The sequence below is a fragment of the Drosophila virilis genome, chromosome 4, assembly GCF_030788295.1.
Source record: "Drosophila virilis strain 15010-1051.87 chromosome 4, Dvir_AGI_RSII-ME, whole genome shotgun sequence".
In the NCBI taxonomy this organism is placed as follows: domain Eukaryota; kingdom Metazoa; phylum Arthropoda; class Insecta; order Diptera; family Drosophilidae; genus Drosophila; species Drosophila virilis.
In genome coordinates, this window is record NC_091546.1 from 6240273 (window position 1) to 6259054 (window position 18782).

General features: G+C 38.5%; 2 protein-coding genes across 9 annotated transcripts in view; one reads left to right on the forward strand and one right to left on the reverse strand.

Annotated features, from left to right (window-relative positions):
* The window catches only part of LOC26531773 (uncharacterized), a 255554-nt gene that overhangs the window by 22423 nt on the left and 214349 nt on the right, over positions 1-18782 (reverse strand). For 7 of the 8 annotated variants that reach the window (XR_004304675.2, XR_011416678.1, XR_011416677.1 and 4 more), the window contains one exon: positions 3318-3492. The exons of the other annotated variant lie outside the window; for it this stretch is intronic. Coding sequence is in view for 2 of the 7 variants with exons in the window: in XM_070209150.1 (XP_070065251.1) it covers positions 3318-3492 (175 nt within the window). In the remaining 5 variants the exon portion in view is untranslated. The remainder of the gene's footprint in view (positions 1-3317; positions 3493-18782) is intronic. 8 annotated transcript variants of the gene reach the window in all.
* The window catches only part of CadN (neural cadherin), a 182174-nt gene that overhangs the window by 6601 nt on the left and 156791 nt on the right, over positions 1-18782 (forward strand). The window lies entirely within an intron of this gene.

Below are 18782 nucleotides of genomic sequence, written 5' to 3' on the forward strand. Positions count from 1 at the left end.
GCAAAGTCGCGTGAGAATCTTTTTGCCACAAAAGAGGAAACAGCCAAAATGAAAACGAAGAACGAATAAAATATCAAGAGTCATTTAGCTGGGAGTGCTCGACTAGCAGCTACCCTAGTTACCTGGCTTCTAGCTGCCCTTTGTGTTCGTTGCATGATCATTTGGAAATGGGAAAATACGAGGAGTTAACGAAATGGAAAAATGCTTGTCTTTAGTACAGATGCGGTTCGGATAGCTCTCTTAACGCTTATGAAATTGAGATTTAGCATCGATTTATCGATGTGGAGAAGTAAGAAAGTTATCGATTAACATAAACTTCAAGCCTGTAGCTCTTGTTGTTTTGTTGGATCGAAGCATTGACAGTAGAACATATCCACCTCATGTAATAGAAGATGCCTTCTTCTATCTGCTTCACACACACGCATTAAGCTACTATACCCATTCTCACGGCGTTTTCATGCGTAGAGGGTATAAAGACGAGGCCAAAAGAAATGCAAAGTCACGCGCAAGATTTTTGGCCCCGAAGCGCAGGTCGTACGTTCAGGTTCAGTTTCAGTTTTCAGTTTTCAACTTTTGTTGCAATTGCTGCGACTGTCGAACGCTGTTGTTGGCAACAAAATATGGTCAGAGCTGAGGCAACATTTTGGCCCTTTAAGCGCGGGCGTGCAAATAAATCTTGGCCACAAATGCGCCAAGGCAGCCGCAGCACAAGTGTCCCAAGGACCCCGCATGTCCTAGCCCATTCTTGGCCAATTTTCTGTATTGTCTCTGGGCTGGCCACAGATCACAGGCGCTTTAAACGCAGCTAAACAGCTACATGGAATGCGCTGTGATTGAAGGCACACCGAACTATGCACAGACTGTCGAAGGAATCGCGTTCCCAATGCCAAATCAGGTTGCACTTGTGCAATAATAATGAACATGATCATGACGATGATCGTTTGATCAGTTGCATGTTCTATAGCTACATCAATTTATTTGTAGCCTTCTGCTCTTTCTTCTTTTTTTTATATTTATTTTTTATTCATGTTGTCCACATGTTGTGACTTTGTTTGGCATACATAATAACAACGACAAGGGGCAAGTCGATAGATCACTGACTGATCATCAATTCGCTGACTGTCTGACATTGTTGTTGTTGTTGCTTGCTGCTGTTGCTGCCTGGCTAATGATCGTCATGAGTTTTATTTTGTTTGGCATGTTTATCTGCATCTTTCATGTTCGCATGTAATTTACTTTTGCCCGTCGATCAGTGATCTGTGCTGATCTCTCGCTCTCTCTCTCTCTCTCTCATCGTGTCTCTGTTGCCTGTTCTTTAAACCTAATTAGCTTTTTGACTTCTTGTCGCTGTCGCTGTCACTGTCTCTGATTTCATGTTGTCGATCTGAGTGATCTTCTTTGGCTTTGTCTACACGTCCAAGCGATCTTCGCGTCAATTGTTCATGAGAAATAAAACGTCTTTTTCCTTAAGTGCTTAAATGGAAATTCAAGTGGAATTAGCCGTCTAACAAGCGGACAATTATAGACCAACAGACATTAGCGATCATTCGTTTAGCGATCACTTTGAGAATTGATCGAGAAACGTGCAAGCATCAGTTTTTAAAGCACTTTTATTGGCTTTGTGCTGACTGACCATTTAATTGGAATTGCGGAATTCTTTCTACAAGGGTAGAAAGTGGATGGAAAGAGTCAAAATGTAACATTTTTATCTTTTACACGATCAGTTTTAAACTCATTTTTAAAAATCTTTTTATATATACTTGATGACGAAAAGGGAGGGAGACTAAATAGTATATATCCTCTTTGGAAAACTAAAGGAATATATGACAGGGCGGGGCAAAGACGGTTAAATCCAGCTAGTTTCATATAAAACGAACTGCGTATGATAAACTCTTTATATTATACACGAATTTCCACATATCATAAAAGATCTGCTATCCGAAGAGTCAATCGACAGACAAAGACAAATTGCCACATTAAGCGATAGCCGATCTAAGGGAAATAACAACAATTAATTTAATTTGCATTTGTTAAAAATACAACAAGAAAAAGCCGAAATTTTTGCCATGCATATACAAAATATACATATATATCTATTATATCTATGTATGCAAATGGGGAGCCTCAACAAATTGTGGATACAACAAATACAACGGGCCAAACAAGGCGGCACGGGGCACTATCAAAGCCAAATACAAAATAGTTGTCGGCATGCGATTTTATTGACCATTTCAGATTCAATTAGGGGTAATTTAATTTCAATAATAACTCGATATGTGGCCAGCACAAGCGACACACACACGCACACACACACACACAGCAGGCATTCAAAAGATACATAGATACAATTTTGTATCTCATCTTGTCTGCGACTGGCTGCGGTTTTATTTGCTGCTCTTGATGGCGGCACTGCGCCGCAAGCTTTTGGGCGCATTTCTGTTGCATGTCGGTTACAGTTAGAGCCAAATGTAGTTGTTGTTGTAGAAATATAACTCGTTTTTTGGCCACAGCGACCATAGCCAAATGCTGATTTGAATTTTGCGTGCGGTAAATGCTTTCAAAATTAGTGCGCATTGCAGTTGTTTCTGTCTCGTTTCTTTACTTTTCATTAAGCCCGATTAAGTCGCTATGTGGTTCATGTTGGCTTAATGAATATGTGTGTGAATTGTGACTTGTATTCCACATGGTATTTCTAAATGTAATCGCTTGGTTGGGCATTATATGTACCTCACACTAAAGCATTTTCCATGAGTATGTAAGGCAACTTTTTAGTATTTACAAGCGTAGTTCATTTAACTTCCCTTCTGGAACACTTCTTCTATCTTTCCTGCTGTTAAATTTACAAGGAACTTTAGCATTTTGTCATAATTGTAGATAACTTGTCACATCTTAACAATTGGCTAATAGGAGGTTTAATAGAACGTAAGTTTATGTCAAATTTATCTTTTTTACTCTTCAGAGTTTTATTGCTTGTTAACAATTAGCTAACAGGCGGTTTAATAGAACGTAAGTTCCTGTCAAATGTAACTTTTTGTTTATTTACATTCCAAAAAGAAAGGCATTTAATCTGAGTTGATATTTGCTTATTGTCACTCACTGTGTTTCCTGCCTTTTATACATATTGTTTGTGCGCCTTAATGATTATGTTTAGGAACTGGCACATGAGCTTATTAGCTCAAATTCCAGCTGTCTGCCCCTCGTCATATATTTTTTTAATTTCTATGCTCGATTTCAGCTAATTTGTTCGTCACTTGACCACAAAAAAAATGCCAAAATACCAATTTTTTTTTTATATTTTAGTTATGGGACTCGCTTACCTGTGTCTGTTGACTCTTGACCGCGCAGCGTGTGTGCTGTGTGTGTGTGTGTGTGTGTTTTCTCGTGTTGCTTTGTGTGTCGCGTGCAGAGCGCGCCGACGTCTGCGTGTTGCCCCCGTTCGCGCAGTGTTGCCCCATTGTTGAGGGCTTCGCATTTGGATGTCGACCCCGGCACCTGCGAAAACAAAGAGCGACACGCAAATGCATTTTTAAATTTGTTGTTTTTATGGTTGTTGTTGTGTTTTGTTTACATTGCGGTATTTGAAAAACGCAACAACAAAAAGCAAATAAAAATAAATGGAAAAACTTGAAAATTGGCGCCGGTGCGTGCAGCCGTTTGCGGTTGAAAATCAAAATTTCAAATCGAACAAAACGGACAAAATTATGATACAATATTTATGGCGGCAACAAAAAGATACCAAAGCCAATAACAACGACAGCAAGAAGAAGAACAACAACAAACGGCAGCCGTGAAAATGTTGCTGTTGCGGCCTTTTGGCCAGGCACATACACACACGCACGCATTGTATCTATGTTAATTAATTAACAATTAATTAAGTGAAACAGCAACAGCAACAACGCCAGCTACTTCATCGATGACGTCGCTAATGGTTAATGATGAGTTTTGGATTTGGGTTTGGCCTCGTTTCAAAGCGGACAGCAGAGCTCTGGGGCCAGCTCTGGCTTTGACTCTGGCTCTTTGTCTTTGCCTTTGCCTTTGTCTCTGGCCACGGTTGGCGTGCCTAAACAAAATTGTTTGGAGCCAAACAGAGCAGCCGCTTTCAAGCTGCCGTCTGCAGCTTCGTGCGGGTGCATGCGTGCTCCAAACGCATAGCCAACAAAATACCCAACCCCAAAAAAGTAACAAAAAAAAAAAAAACAGTCCACTTCAGTCTGGAGTCTGTCGTGTGGTTGTTGTTGTTGTCGTTATCAGCGCGTATATCAAATGCGGGACAGCTTTTTATTAGCTTTTTTTATTCGTTGACTCCTTTGCTTGCCCCAGCAACAACAACAGCAACAACAACAACAACAACAACAGCAACAACAACAACCACTGAAGCATATGAAATTGATTAATACAGCATGATAAATATTTTCGATTTCTTATTTTATCTATTTTTTGGCTTTTTTTTTTTTAAAGATTTACGTTTTTTTCTATTAAGTTTTTTTTACAATTTGTGTTGTGCACGATATCGGTTAAGCCCATGATGTATAGTTTTTCGATAAGTTAAACATATATTTTTTTTGGTGTGAGAAATTTGTTTCGGACATTTTCGACCAGCCTCTGATGTTGTGTGCAGGAAATTGAGGCGCGGCAAAAAGAATATTTACAAAAATCCATTTAATAAAAATTTGATAAAGTATCTTATGAATTTTATCCGTATGCATGAAGAAAATCATTAAAAGATTTTTTGAGAAAGCAGAATGGAAACAGTAAAAACTGATACTGATTGTGAATTCAAATTTAAAAGTACTGATCGGCACCCAAAAAATTTCTTTAGCAGCCAGGAAACTGCTGCGGCACCCGAACACGGTTGCCAGGGCCTTGGCATCACAGGGAGATGCCCCCAAAGGTCACACCCCTGTGACTTACCTGCTTGGCGAATCACATGAATCATCTTATTATGCTATGTCCTCAATAAATTTATCATTGATATGTGCAATTCATTGTAATCCCAACATTCTTAATACCATATAATCTACCAAGTTGTAATGACAAAAAATCTATAAGAAAAATCATATAAAACAAACATAAATAAATAAAATTCAGCCAAGAAAAGCTAATTTGCATAAAAAAAAACTGATTTCTAAAGTCGGTTAAACGCCAAATCTAGAGTTAAAAAGAAACCAAGCGAGCAATTTAATTAGCTGCGTTTCTTCTGACCAGCCAACAACTTTAAGCCCTCGCATACCGATTGCTTAGCCACACACAAATTCAATTAAAAGTCCAAACTACATACACACAGAGAGAATGCCAGTTGTGAGTGCTTAACAAGCAACTTGTATCTAACACACCTTCAGCTTTGGAGAGCTCAAAAGCAGCAGCTCGCAGCGCGCGCGCCATTTAACAAGTGCAAAATCTGCGTATAAATCTTCTAATCTCTGGCCCAAATCGCGGACAACAAACACAAGCCAACGCCTTAGCACCTAGGCGCACAAAAAGCACAAGAAGAACAAGCTGAAAATCAAGCCAAAAGGGTAGCTGACTGGCTGCCGGAGGTTTGAGGGAGGGTGTCTGTGGCAATTTGTAGGTTATGCCTTGGAATGGGGCAACGCGTCTGGTTCGTGTCGTCGCCAACAACTAAAAATGAATCAAATTAGAATGTTTGCCAAGCCCAGGCATGGCCAGCAGAACGACTTCCGGCCGAAAGTGAACTTTCGAAAAAGGGTTAAAAACAAGTCGCGTCCAGGCCATTAAATTATTTGGGTGAGGCATCTTTGCTCTTAGCTGCTTACAGGGCGGGTATGTGTGTGTGTGTGTGTGTGCGGCTGGGTGTGCGTGTGTGGGTGTAACACAAATTGCTCGCATGTCTGCACAGTTTTATGACACTGGCAATCGAAACTTGTGGCAGTTAATTAATATTATGTGCTGTGCGTGACTGTGTGTGTGTGTGTGCCTGTATGTGTGTGTGTGTGCCTGTATGTGTGTGTGTGTGTTTGCAGAAATCCTGGATATTTGCCAAGCCTTAAGCATTTGCACAATGATTAATTCATCACTTGATACGAACTGAATTAATTATACTTAATGCAAATTTAGAAATAAAATAATCAAATTAATCATTGATAAAATCATCAACTATTCAATATGGCAAATGAAATACTAAATATTTAGATAATAGCTACGAAATATTTCGTAAGCAAGAAAATGTATTAAACAAGTCTATTAATAATTATTTATTATTATAAAGGAACTATAATTAATTGGGTATTGTATATAAAAGAAAACTAAAGCGGAAATCAATTGATTTTACGAAAGATTAAGGTACTTTAGTTTGGAAGTAAAAATATCTTATGAAAATTCCATTTTAACATATCGATTCATATCTAAAATTATTATGAATAAATTATTCTAAAATTAATATGTAATACATACATGCAAATGTATGAATAATAGTAGTAATAGAGGCTAACAACAATTTGTTTAGGCTTGACAAACTGATGAGTGTTTAAAATATCAAAATAAATATATATTTACGACTTTCTCAATAACATTCTGTTTACCTTACACGCATTCATTTATCAAACGTAAGCACCTGCAAACACAGAAGACCACAACAAAAAATGCAAGCCAATTAAATTAAAAATTGTCAGTTGAGGCAGAGCAGGGATGAGCTGCTACAGCAGGGAGAACAACAGTTGGGGCCGTGTTAACAGCCACGCCCAAATTGATGCCAAATGATGCCAGTCAAAGAGGTCATGAAATTGCCGCGTAATGCTGCCAGATCGATGCCCCAAGTGGCGCGTTCACGTGGCGCACAGCGACTTTCAACTTTTCATGTCAAATCTTTTAAGACTCATCAACATCATTTAGTCGACGGCATGATAAATGATGCACATGTCCAGGCATCTATTTTTTACGCTCCGATTTAAGTTCATTCTTTTAGTTAGCGGAAGTCGTCTTCAAACACTGCAAAAGTGCACATCATCATCATCAACATTATCAACATCATTGGTTTCATAATAATCATGTTGCAAAAGACGCCACACTCCAAACAAGGATAACTTAAGGAACTCAAAACTTTTGCTTGCCAAAAAAAAACAAAAAAAGAAATAAACCAAATTTATTATTTCTTTTCTGGGAAATGCTGTGCGTGTGTGTGTGTGTGTGTGTCGAAACTGTGAGAGGCCTTTTTTTTGTTGTTGTGGAAGTTATGAGTCTGCGTTGTCTCAATGGGAGCGCATGAATTAACCGCAACACTTATCACTAAGCGCAGCGGGACTTTAAGAATGCTCCAATTCTTGGGAAAACGCACTTTGGTTGCCTAAACGTTTGCAGTTTGTTTTCAATACTCTGCTAAAGGGTCAAAGTGGGGCATATACTGTGATATTTATTCGTGACACAGTACTCTTGGGAAGATTTTATATCTCAACAATCCGTACGGGCATTTGTGCCTCAGACTGAATTATATAGCACCAACTTATATTTATGTTTCTTTTACTTTAGATAATTAATTTTCGAGTTTAAGAAATGGCTTGAAAAATACATTATAACATGTAGCTTAATACAATTAAAATTCAACAATATAGTTTAAGAATATTTATATAAAAAATAATAATAAAAAAAATGCAATAGGCAAACAGAGCATCTTCATGGCCGTGTCTTTTGTTTCCTTTTACGCAATGTTGTTTATGGTATTCTCTGCCTAAATGGAGCACACAGTGGTCACAGCTGGAGCATCTAGCTGCAAAGCGTCGACGTTTATGCGAGCATACAAATATATATATTCTCATATATATCAGATGATAAATGATGTTATACGCAAATTTGTTTATGAGTGCAGCTTTGTAATTGATGGCTGCACTTTCCAGTCAAATGCTCGACTAGGCCAGCTTGTGAGCTGGCCAAAGCTTAAGCTTTGAGTTCAAAGCTTAGTTAGAGATTGCCTGCAGTTGCAGTCGTTAACTGTTTTAATGGGACGCTAAAATCAACGCTAATGACTCAATTTGACTTGGCCGAAACGGGCACAAACTAGGCCCATAAACTTGCCCGCAAGGAGCTTACATAAAACTGAGACGCAACAACCCTATGCAAATAAATCAATATTTTAATTTTATTAGCCGTCAGCCCTGGGGCGTGCAGCACAGAGCACGGTGCACGGGGCACGGTGTACGGGGCGTATGCGCTCTATCAGCAAACGAACAAATGAATGTTTGCTGCCTTGTAAATAATTGTTAATGGCCACATAAATAAAAACAAACACGCGCTGAGGTATAACTCGGCTGCTTGTTAAGCAAATATTTGCATTTACCACTGATTTACACACACAGAGACACACAAATACACACACACACGCACTCTATACGTGTGTGTTGTGTTTTATACGAAACAAGCTAAATTTGCAGCTTAATAAAATAAAAAATAAAAAACGTTTCTGAGGATTGTGATTTGTTGGAACATATATAAAAATATTTTCATTTTAGCATTACATTACATAAAAAAACAAAAACCACTGACACTCTCTCGTTTACTTTTTTCAATTGTTATTGAAAAATCTAGATAAAAGCTCACTCTTTACATAAGTTAATCCAGTCCAACTACTCAAGCTCTATTCTAAGCTAAATAAAAGTCAGTTCATAATCTTCTGCTTCTCACATGAATATGGCGATACTTTACTACGCGCGCCCAAAAACTATTTCTACTTAATATATAATATTTAGAGATGGATGTTTATTTTTATTGACAAATTACTCTATCAAAAAGCGAGCATCTAACAGACCAAAACAATAAAAATAGTTTGTATTTCTTTTTTTTCGCATGCTTTTGCTCATAATAATAAATGTGTGCGAATAGAGAGGCAAGTGAGGCATAAGGCGAGGAAATATGTATATATATGACTGTCGGGTAATGATAAATATTTTGTTGTTCCTTGGCTTTTTACTTGGGTGGGTAATGGCACTCGTATGTAATGATTATGGGGCCACTTTTCTCATAAAAATTCAAGCGGCAGACTCAATGATGATGACCATGGTTGTTGGGAGCGAGTGAGCTGATGATGTCAAAACAAGCAACAAATTAGACTGGCAACAACAAAAACAACCACAGCAACAACAACAACAACAACAACAACACTGAGTTAAGCACACACTTGAATTGAATCATTGATAAACAAGCGACGGCTTCTATTGCCTTTGATTATGCTGCTCCGTGGAGAGTTTTCGAGGGTGATGTTCGGGCTCAATCTCGATTATGCAGAAAGTATTTTGCCAACACATCTGGGCCCAGAGACCACATAATAATCATTATATTTTATTATATATATTAACACGAGAGCGAACCCCACACGAAATCAACTTTAGCAAATTTTCGTCTACCATCCGAACGGTACCCCAAACTTGGGGGTTACAAACAGAAGTTGCACGCCTCAACCGTCGTTTGTTTTATCAACCGAAAATGCTCCAATAACAAAACAGCATTTTGCCCAGGGCCAGACAGTAGCAGGCTCCCAAGGGGGTAGGTGGTGCTAAAGGTGGAGAGTGTGGGTAGAGGAGCTGGCGGTTAGGGGCTTGGAAAAGTCGACGCTTTCGGCGTGTTTTCGCTTTGGTTACCCATCGCTTCTTGATTTGCTAATTCCGTGGGTGTGTTTTCTCGGGCATTTAGACAAGCCAAAACGGGCGCCCCCCTTTATACGTATACATCTTTTTTTTGTTCGGGTTTTGTGTTTCCTTTTGAAATCGAATGCGTCCCTCCCACCCTTGCCGGGTGCTGTTCGGTGTCTTTCAAGTTGTCTGTCTGGCTGACTGTCAATTGGTTTCTTGTGAAACTGAAATGAATAGCACAAGCTCTTTTGGGCATTTCCTCTTACGTTTTAATTTTATTAAATTAATTAAATTTTAAGAGTGCTCTGTGTATTTGTATTGTTGAATTGTGAGCAGAAGCCATGCTGAGATAGTTTAAATTGGAGATTGGATAAGTTTTTGTTTAAGCTGATTGAGAATTAAAAGATTAAATAATTTAGAAACGTTTAAAGGTGTGCCAATCGCAGGATTATTGAGAATAATCACATAATTACCTTGGCGAGCTTTCATTTCAAAATCTCTAGAGAATATAGAGAGATATTGAGATCCTCTGTTTGATCTGTGGCCATCTAAATAAACTTTAACGGGAGCAAAAGTAATCCCATTCTATGCTAATGGTCTTCAATTTGTTACACACGCGAAAAGCGGATATTATACAAAATAAATAATATAAACAATAACAAGAACATGTTCCACGGATTGAACTCAGTTATCAAGGCGCCACCCACCTCAATATCAATACCGCAGAGGCTGGTGAAAAGCAGAGAGCAAGTGTATCGATTTTTGGGACAGACGCAGCTCTCGTCTGCCTTCAAATAAGTAAACTGTGCTTTGAGGCTTTCGTTGACGGCCGGATAATAATAGCAGACGATGAAGAGGCCATCAAACATGATCGCTGCACTGCAGCCAATAAATTCTAAGCTCGGCCAGATTAGCTGGGTTAAGTTACCCATTTTGCCTTTAAGCTGTTCCGTGACTAAATCCTGCGATGTGATTTTGATTCTGCCCAACTCCAAAAACCATTGTCGCACCGTTCTTCCCTCCCATTCAGTGAGCAGCGCGAAATGCTGGCGGGGCACAAACACCGTGTTTTGACCCACACGATAGCCGTTAAGGCCGATAATCAGGCAGGTGTCCCGGTACGGCCGGCACAGATGCAAATACTGCTCAGCCATGTCCTGCAAGTGCATATTCCAATAGACCAGATTCATATTAGCGAGCTTCTTGTCGTAGGCCACTTTGTTGCGTAATCCATTGTGCACATGCACCATATTCGAGCGGGACTTTCGGGTAATGGGTACGAGCACAAAGCGTTTGCAATTTGGTGACACTTTCATCGGGTCCTTGGCGCAGAGGAAATGAGTATTGCCATCCAAGCAGCTGGCGTTTTGCGGACAAATTGTCGTCTTGCTACCAAAATTGAAATAATATGGATTGTCCAAATCATCTTCATCATGATCGCTTTCGTCTTGACCAACTAGCCGACCTATATAACCGAATACTATCAGCGCTATTACTATCTTCATATTTTATATATATGTAGATATTGATTTTCGAGTATTATTGGAAAGGTCACTGATCCTTAAAGTTTTTTGTGTGAGTGTCAAAACGTTTTGAGATTGATTGATGTCGAATATTAATTTTTATAATATTTAATATTGACTTTATTGAATGAAATGACAAGACAATGACAATGACAATGACAATGACAATGACAATGACAATGACATTGACATTGACATTGACATTGACAAGGATAATGATAATAATACTAAGTATACTAAGTAATAATAAGAAATAAATAAAATAACCAAATAATATTAAATTAATTTAGAAAAGGCTTATATGTGGCGGACATTGATTTTCTATTGAACAAAATTCCACAAATGGGACACAATTTAGCTGCCCACCTGTCACATATTGGCCACGTCGCATGCACAAAACTTGGGCTACAAATTGAAAAAGTAAATTTTATGTGGATTTTCTAGAGCCAGCGCCATACGGTATATAGAATTCAATTCATTTGTAAGGAGCGTGGGGTGGCAATGCAATATGTTTATCAGTATATTGATTTTCAGCATTGAAAACAAACATGTTTGCCCCACGGATTTGCTTGATTGCAGCATGCTACACACACACACACACACGCACACACCATCTGCCAAATGTATCCACATGCCGCACAATTCAGAAATCCCCTCTTTGAAAGCCCTTAAAGACTTATGTCAAATGGCAGCAGATCAAATATCCTGTGGTTAAAATGCGATTCAGTGATAAATGCGACACACATGCCACGAACAAGGGGGTAGGGCGGGTAGTTTGGGGCAAATAAACAAACAAATACACAGCACAAACCGAGAGGTAACCCAGGGCACACCCAAGACTCTTGGCAAGGTTAGCAATGGGGTCATTTGTGCCCGTCACGCGCCCCACGCATAATGCATGCCGGGCCATCAATATGGCGGCCGCTCGCCCTTTCCTGGCCCATATTCTAGACTTTAGTAAACCCATTCCGGTATCGGAGAAAACTTCTTGCACGTTCTCACTGCTAGGGTCGATGCCATTAGTTTTGTTCGGGTTCGGGTTTTGGTCCATGACTGTGTTTGCGGTCGAAATTAAATTGCAATTTCAAACTTGCTTTAGCCAGTTTCATTTTTATGGGATTTGCGTTGCGCCACGCTTTGTTGCAACTATTTCCCCACCAATCCTAAGCCCTTACCCACCCCACAAACACGCACACACACACACACACATGCACACAAAATCGACTGCGGCTACGTGCAAAGTGCAGTAAAAGTTTTGCCAGCCACCGTTAAATGGATAAATGGTTTGGGGCCTGGGCTTGGGCTTGGGGTTGGATTGGGGGTTGGGTATGGAATAGGTGGATAAGTGTATCCTGGTGTTCTCAGTTACCGTTACGCTTAATGCATTTGATTGCACTCGTTGTGTCATCAGCTCTCTGCTTCTTTATCTTTCTCTTCCTATGCGCTATCAGACTATAAAAACAATTCATTTCTGTGCTAGGATGTCGCTATCGAGAGGGTATTATGGATATAATGCCATGAAAATGACATTTTGAACGCATAGATATCGATAAGTTATATGTTGTTTCGAGAAAGATATTTTCTTGCTCTCTTCCTAATCTCAGGGTGTGTCATAACTAAACTAATCTTCTTCATATTCTTTAAAATACTATACCATACCAATGCTAACTGCAATTAGTTAGAAATAATATTATAAAAACTAAAGTTATGGTATTAAATTGTCTGTAGGCAGCTTGTGATTGCATTCGTAATATAAAAAGGAAACCAAAATGTATAGCAACATATAATGAAATAATTTCAATCATGATTATTTAACAAATTGTTGATATCATTGACAATATCTCTCGAAATATCTCGTTGATAAAATTCTTTATGTGATTATAATTATGCATGTTCCTTAGTAAGTGTATTCAGAGTTCAGCTTTGAGTACATATCTATATAGTTAACCGCATTTCCTTTAGTTTCTTTTTTTGCTTTATCTCGAATTGAGTGTTTTGTTTTTGATATTTTGTAACTCAACTAAGGTTCATTCATTTAGCAATGTCAACAGTTGGCTGACCAGAGGCGCCTTTGTTCGCGTAGAATGTGCGAATGAATGAATGAATGAATGGAATGGCAGTAAGAGGATATAGGGGGAAACGTAGCGCAGAGTATAGAATGGAAAGGCACTTGCGACTTGGCTCTCACGTAGCCGCAGTTAGTTTGGGTCGTGTCAAGTGTCGTTGTCAGTGGCGCGGAAATCCAAAACCAGGCAGCTTGACTGAGTGACTAACTAAAAGACTGACTGACTATCTGACTAACCGACTGACTAACTGACGCTGAGCGCTTTTGAATGGCTCTGCGAAATCTGTGCGCTACCAACAACAATGGACGGCGACTTGACCAACTTCAGCTTTGAGTTTGTAAAATGTGGCAAGAAAAATGATATGCTGCCAGAAGCTTAACAGCATACTGGGCATTGCAAATGAATTTGATAAATGAAGCAAAAGTTTTCTAGGGCCCAGCGTTGGCATAGTTCTATTCAAGAGATACAAGAGTAGAGAATACGAGAGACTGCCAGAGAAAGACCTGCCAGCGCTCTATGGTTCCATAAATAATGCAATCATTAAATAAGTTTTTGCAAGCAAACGAATGCAATTTACTCAACTTGGTCGCTCGCAAAGTCAGGAACTTTGAATACACTTGCGAAGGTTATTCAAAATTTAACGCACACTGAAAAAGGCATAAGAAGGGAGTAGCTGCAATTTGATTAAATAAAATATAAATATATATGTACATATAAATATATTCTGAAGCTATCTTGATAAAACTTGGCTTGTACATATATGACATAGCATAGGCAAGGTCATTTAAGCTTCGGCATTCAAAAGATAACTGTGTCATCTTGTTTTTTCTTTCGTTATTCAACTTGAACTTAAGCAAAATAAGAAGAAGCAGCAGCAGTTGCAGAGCAGCAATCAACACTCAAGAAGCACCCACAAAGCTTCTGCAATTAATTTCACTTTCAATTTAGCGGCGGCCGCTTTTCATTTTTCTTCTTTTTTCCTAAATGTATGGTTGTGTGTGTGGGTGTGTGCGTGTGTATCTGTAGGCGTTTTTCTCGCCCTCTGCACTGCATTTAATGGCTGATGTGCTGTAAAAGGTCGCTCGCAGCCGAGCATGGAAATTAATTTTAATTGCTACAATTTAGATAATCAAATGAGTTTTGATGTTAAGTAAATTAACCAAAATGCCACGCCCACATTTTATGCTGCTGCATTAAAAGTTAACAATAAACACTTGAGCTGGGCGCTCGATAAAGGCAACATTTTTACACATTCAAGCGCCAGAGTAGTCTATTATTTTGGTTTGTTATAAATTGGGAGCCCAATAAATCTGATTTCAATAAAATGTGTTTAGATCGTAGAACATAGATGAAAGCATGTGAAAAATAAAAGTTAAAAGCAAAGAAGGATGAAAATTAGAAGAAATTTTACAATAATCACATCGATAATCAAAGATTAAACATAAATAACCCTTAAAATTATATTAATTAAAATATATATTATTTATTTATAAATATATATTATTTAGGTATTTCTCTCACTCTTTCTTTAACTTTCTTTATTTTACTTAATTTCCAGCACATTTTGCCGAGCCACACCTTTATATTTGTGACTCATAATTAGGTTAGCCTACGCCTTGATTTAATAGGTTGGTTAGAAAACGTTACTCAATGTTGTAGCTCATTAGGTAACCGGATAGTTTGTTTGTTTATTATATTTTCCCTCTCCAAATCAATTAAACCTTCCTCAATTATTAAATTTGCTGTTAACATCAAATTGCAATCAGCAACTTCCGTTCGAGCTTTGCCGCGGCGCTTCAATTATGCACAATTCATTTTTTATGTTTAGCTTCTATTTTCTTTACGCGCACGAACCCAACATTAGCCTAATTTCTGAGCTTAGATTCAGTTTTTCATTTCCACACTTTGGATCCGGCACCTATTCAGTCGACCACTCGGCAATTAGCCGGTCGCATTAGCCATTGAGCCATCGAATTGATGCGCAGCCAAACAAAATCGACAAAGTGCAGCTCTGGCGACTTATTTTCAGAGCGCTTAAAACCACTCGAATTAAGCTTGAAAAGAAAAACAAAAATAAAATAGAATCGTTCCAAAGGGCCAGGAATTAAACTATGTTCAGGTTAGAGCTGAGCGTGTGTCGATAGTTTTGCGAGATTTAAATTCGATAGTTTTGGAAGCCTAAAAACAGCATGTAATATATATAATATTATATCACGTTTGGAGAAATTAACAAAAAATGCATAAGAACCTTAAACTTTCACTATTTACAATAATCACATCGATTTCAATATAAATCGATTTGAGGAGCTCCAATCCCAAAATATTGTCTCTAAAATCTTAGTCTAAAAATCAAATTGTAAATCGATACTTATCGATTTTCATTTAAAGATCACGTGCTAAGTCTAAAAACATTCAATTTGCTAGAAGTACAAAACTAAATAATTATCAATTTCAGAACTTATATAGATATTTTACTCTATTTTGATAACCGTTTATACATTTGACATATGATAAAATTAAACAATATTAGCTTTTACTAGCTTTTTATAAATGGGTTATCCTCTATGCCTTAAAGTTCTGGAGGCGGGTTTCCAGACACGAGCTCAGCTCTCTTGTGGGAAATACGAAAAAAAAACTTTTGGCTAATGCCCAAAGCTCGTTCTGGTCGAATAATGAGCAACTTTTTGACGTGGCACGCAAAGTGAGACAGGTAGCGAGGCATAAAGCAAGGGCAAGAGTGAGACAGAGATTTGGGGAGAGAGAGTGAGAGAGAGGGAGAGGTCACGGCTTGCAAAGTAATAAACGCTTAAGTGTTCATGGCTATTGTTTGGCAGGACATTGCAGGACTTGGCCAGCTGGGCTGCTTGGCACTTCGGTTGGAACTTCGATGCTGGCAGATCGCCAGCTGTAACCGTACAAAACTTGTTAATAATTAATTAAGTTTTATTTATATATCTCGTGTCTGGCTGACTGCATAAAAGCTTTCGCAATGCTTTAACTTTCGCTGTTGCACGTACCCAAGCCTCAACTGGGCGCCCACTACCATCACATTGGCCCAGGCTCTTTGGGTCCGGTCCTGTGGTTCGCCTTTGGCTCGAGTGTGTGGTTATGGCAATAAGAGCTATTGCTTGCCATTGTTGTTGTTGTCGGTTGTTGTCGGTTGTTGTTTGTTGTTATTGTTGTAGTTGTTGTTGCACGCTCCAGTCAATTCGCGTTTATGTTTTTTATTGTTTCTCGTGGTCTTGTATTTTATTCTTGTTATTTTTTTGTTTTTGTTTCAAGTTGTGTGTGTGTATTGGCAAAAACTAAGGAAAATGGCTGTGAGAAGGCCAATTGACTTTTTTAAACTTTGACATTTTTACCGGTTTGGCTTTAGCCATATTTTGTTTTTCCTTTTCGCTATGCACTGCTCCTGTGGCCCAGCCATGTCCTTGGCATTTACAGTTTGCATAGTTTTTAGAAATGGCTTCGCTGTCCGCTGGCAGCAAATGAGCAAATGTCTTAAATCTGACATTTATATCGTTTCGAATATGCAATATCATTAATTGAGGCACATACAACTCATGAAAGCTTTTAGTGTAATTAAATAATAATAAGGTTATGTGTCAAAAAGTGTGCTATACCTGGAGGCTTCAATAATATTTATACTTTTACCATTAGTTCTTGTATGTGTTAAATCGAGATATTGTCTGTAGCTTAAAAAATTGAATAGAAGCTTTAATATGGAGCTTTAATGTGATGAAATCTTTAGTGGGCGTACATGTGCCTGCAAACAATCAGTAAAGTTTAAAGTAAGCTTTAAAATACTTAATATATGCTTTAAATGAGCTTTACAAACTTTATGCAAGCTTTAATGACCTTTCATTTTGTTGTAGAAATTGTTTGTGGCTAATATTATCTAAAGCAGCTACACAAAATAAGTTTTAAAGCACGTAAAAGCTTTAATTAAATCAAATTGATGCTTGGATATTTTTGGTCAATTTATTTGAGAATATAATAATGCAGAAAGAAAATATTCTTACTGAAAGCTATTTTTATCTTTAAAATTGTTCTTCTAAGGTAACGAAATGGTTTATCACACCTTACATTGAGTTGTAATAGCAATAATAACCAATATTTAACTTAATCCTTCTTGCCTGTTATAGGTTTTCTTTATGGACTGAAATTCTTTACTTAACGCATTTCCAATAGCAAATGCACCAACATATATTGGCTTTCACTTTAATGTTTATGAATTTTAATAATCACTTTTTTATTTGTTTTGTGCATATCTGCGCGATAAATTGCAATTGTTGTGCCATCTGCTATGCGAGGCATTCAATTTATAATCAATTTGCAGTTAAAATTCGCACAGCACAAAATACATGACTCCGGATGGCTGCGATTGAGTGGCAACAACAACAACAACATTTTGTTTATGTCCCATGCAAATTTATTAAATGGTTTTTCCTCCTTTTTTGCTAATTGTTAAAAAAAATGGGGGGAAAATTCGTTGCGCCAAAATAAAATGCAGACACATAAATTTGCCACAGACAACAAGCGGCGGCGGCCTCTGACATTGAAAACAGCTAAAAGTGGTACGAGTGCAGCGGGGAGGCAGCAGTCGAGGGAGGGGTGGATTGTGCGTTGGGCATGTGAACGGGCCGTGCAGATGCCGACGTGTTCAAGTGTCGCAACTCTAATTTATTTTGGCACCGGACGCAACTGCAACTGCAACAGAGCAAGTCTTAATTAGCCGCAGGCACTTGACAACTGGCAACAGCGACAACTTTTTGGTCAATTGTCTCTGGCGAGGAGACAACTATTTGCCGGGTGGTCCTCGGCAGGCCATCAAGAACTCATTTCCCGTGAGGCATGAGGTGTGAGGCGTGTTGGTTGATGCACACCTCGAAAGTAGCTGTGCAATTTTCGCTGTCATTAAATTATTGAAGCACAAGAAAACGCCGCTGCATTTGCACTTGAGCCTGCAGAAACATTGGCTTGTTTTGCATTTACAACTTTAGCTGCTGCCTAATCAAAAGTTGCACTCGGAAACAATTCTTGTGGCGGACTCCCATCTTTTTTTTTTGTTTATTTTTTACTGTTTCTGTTTTGCTAGCTTCCACTTTTTGGTTCCCATAGCTCTAATTATGAGTGTTGTTTTTTCGCTCTCACTGTTGTTGATTAACTCGGCCCGGATTAGCCGGATCCTTTTGCACATGTGCCTGAGTGTCTGTTTGTATAGATGTGGGTGCATGTAGAGTAGTTGTAGTCAGTTCTTTGCCCTAGCTCGTTCCTTCTAATTGAGTTTCGTGCCAGTTGTGACAGACACCAAGGCAGACAGCAGGACAAAAAAAAATAGTAGAAATAAAAATACACATAGGAAAAGCTGCAGCTAGAGCTATTCAGTTCTCGGTTTGATGCATGGCATTTTAATAGAAAACCTACAGAAAAATGAAGATAAAGCTACTCCTAGATATGTTGAGGTGGCCGACAGAATTGATGGAGTGTTGAAAATGAGAAAAGAACACGGACTCAGCAATGGATTTAATTGGTTAACAATGAAAGGACACAGCTAAGCTAAAGGATATGCTACTTTTATCGTACGTTTACTAACACTAGCCGAAGCCACAGTAGAG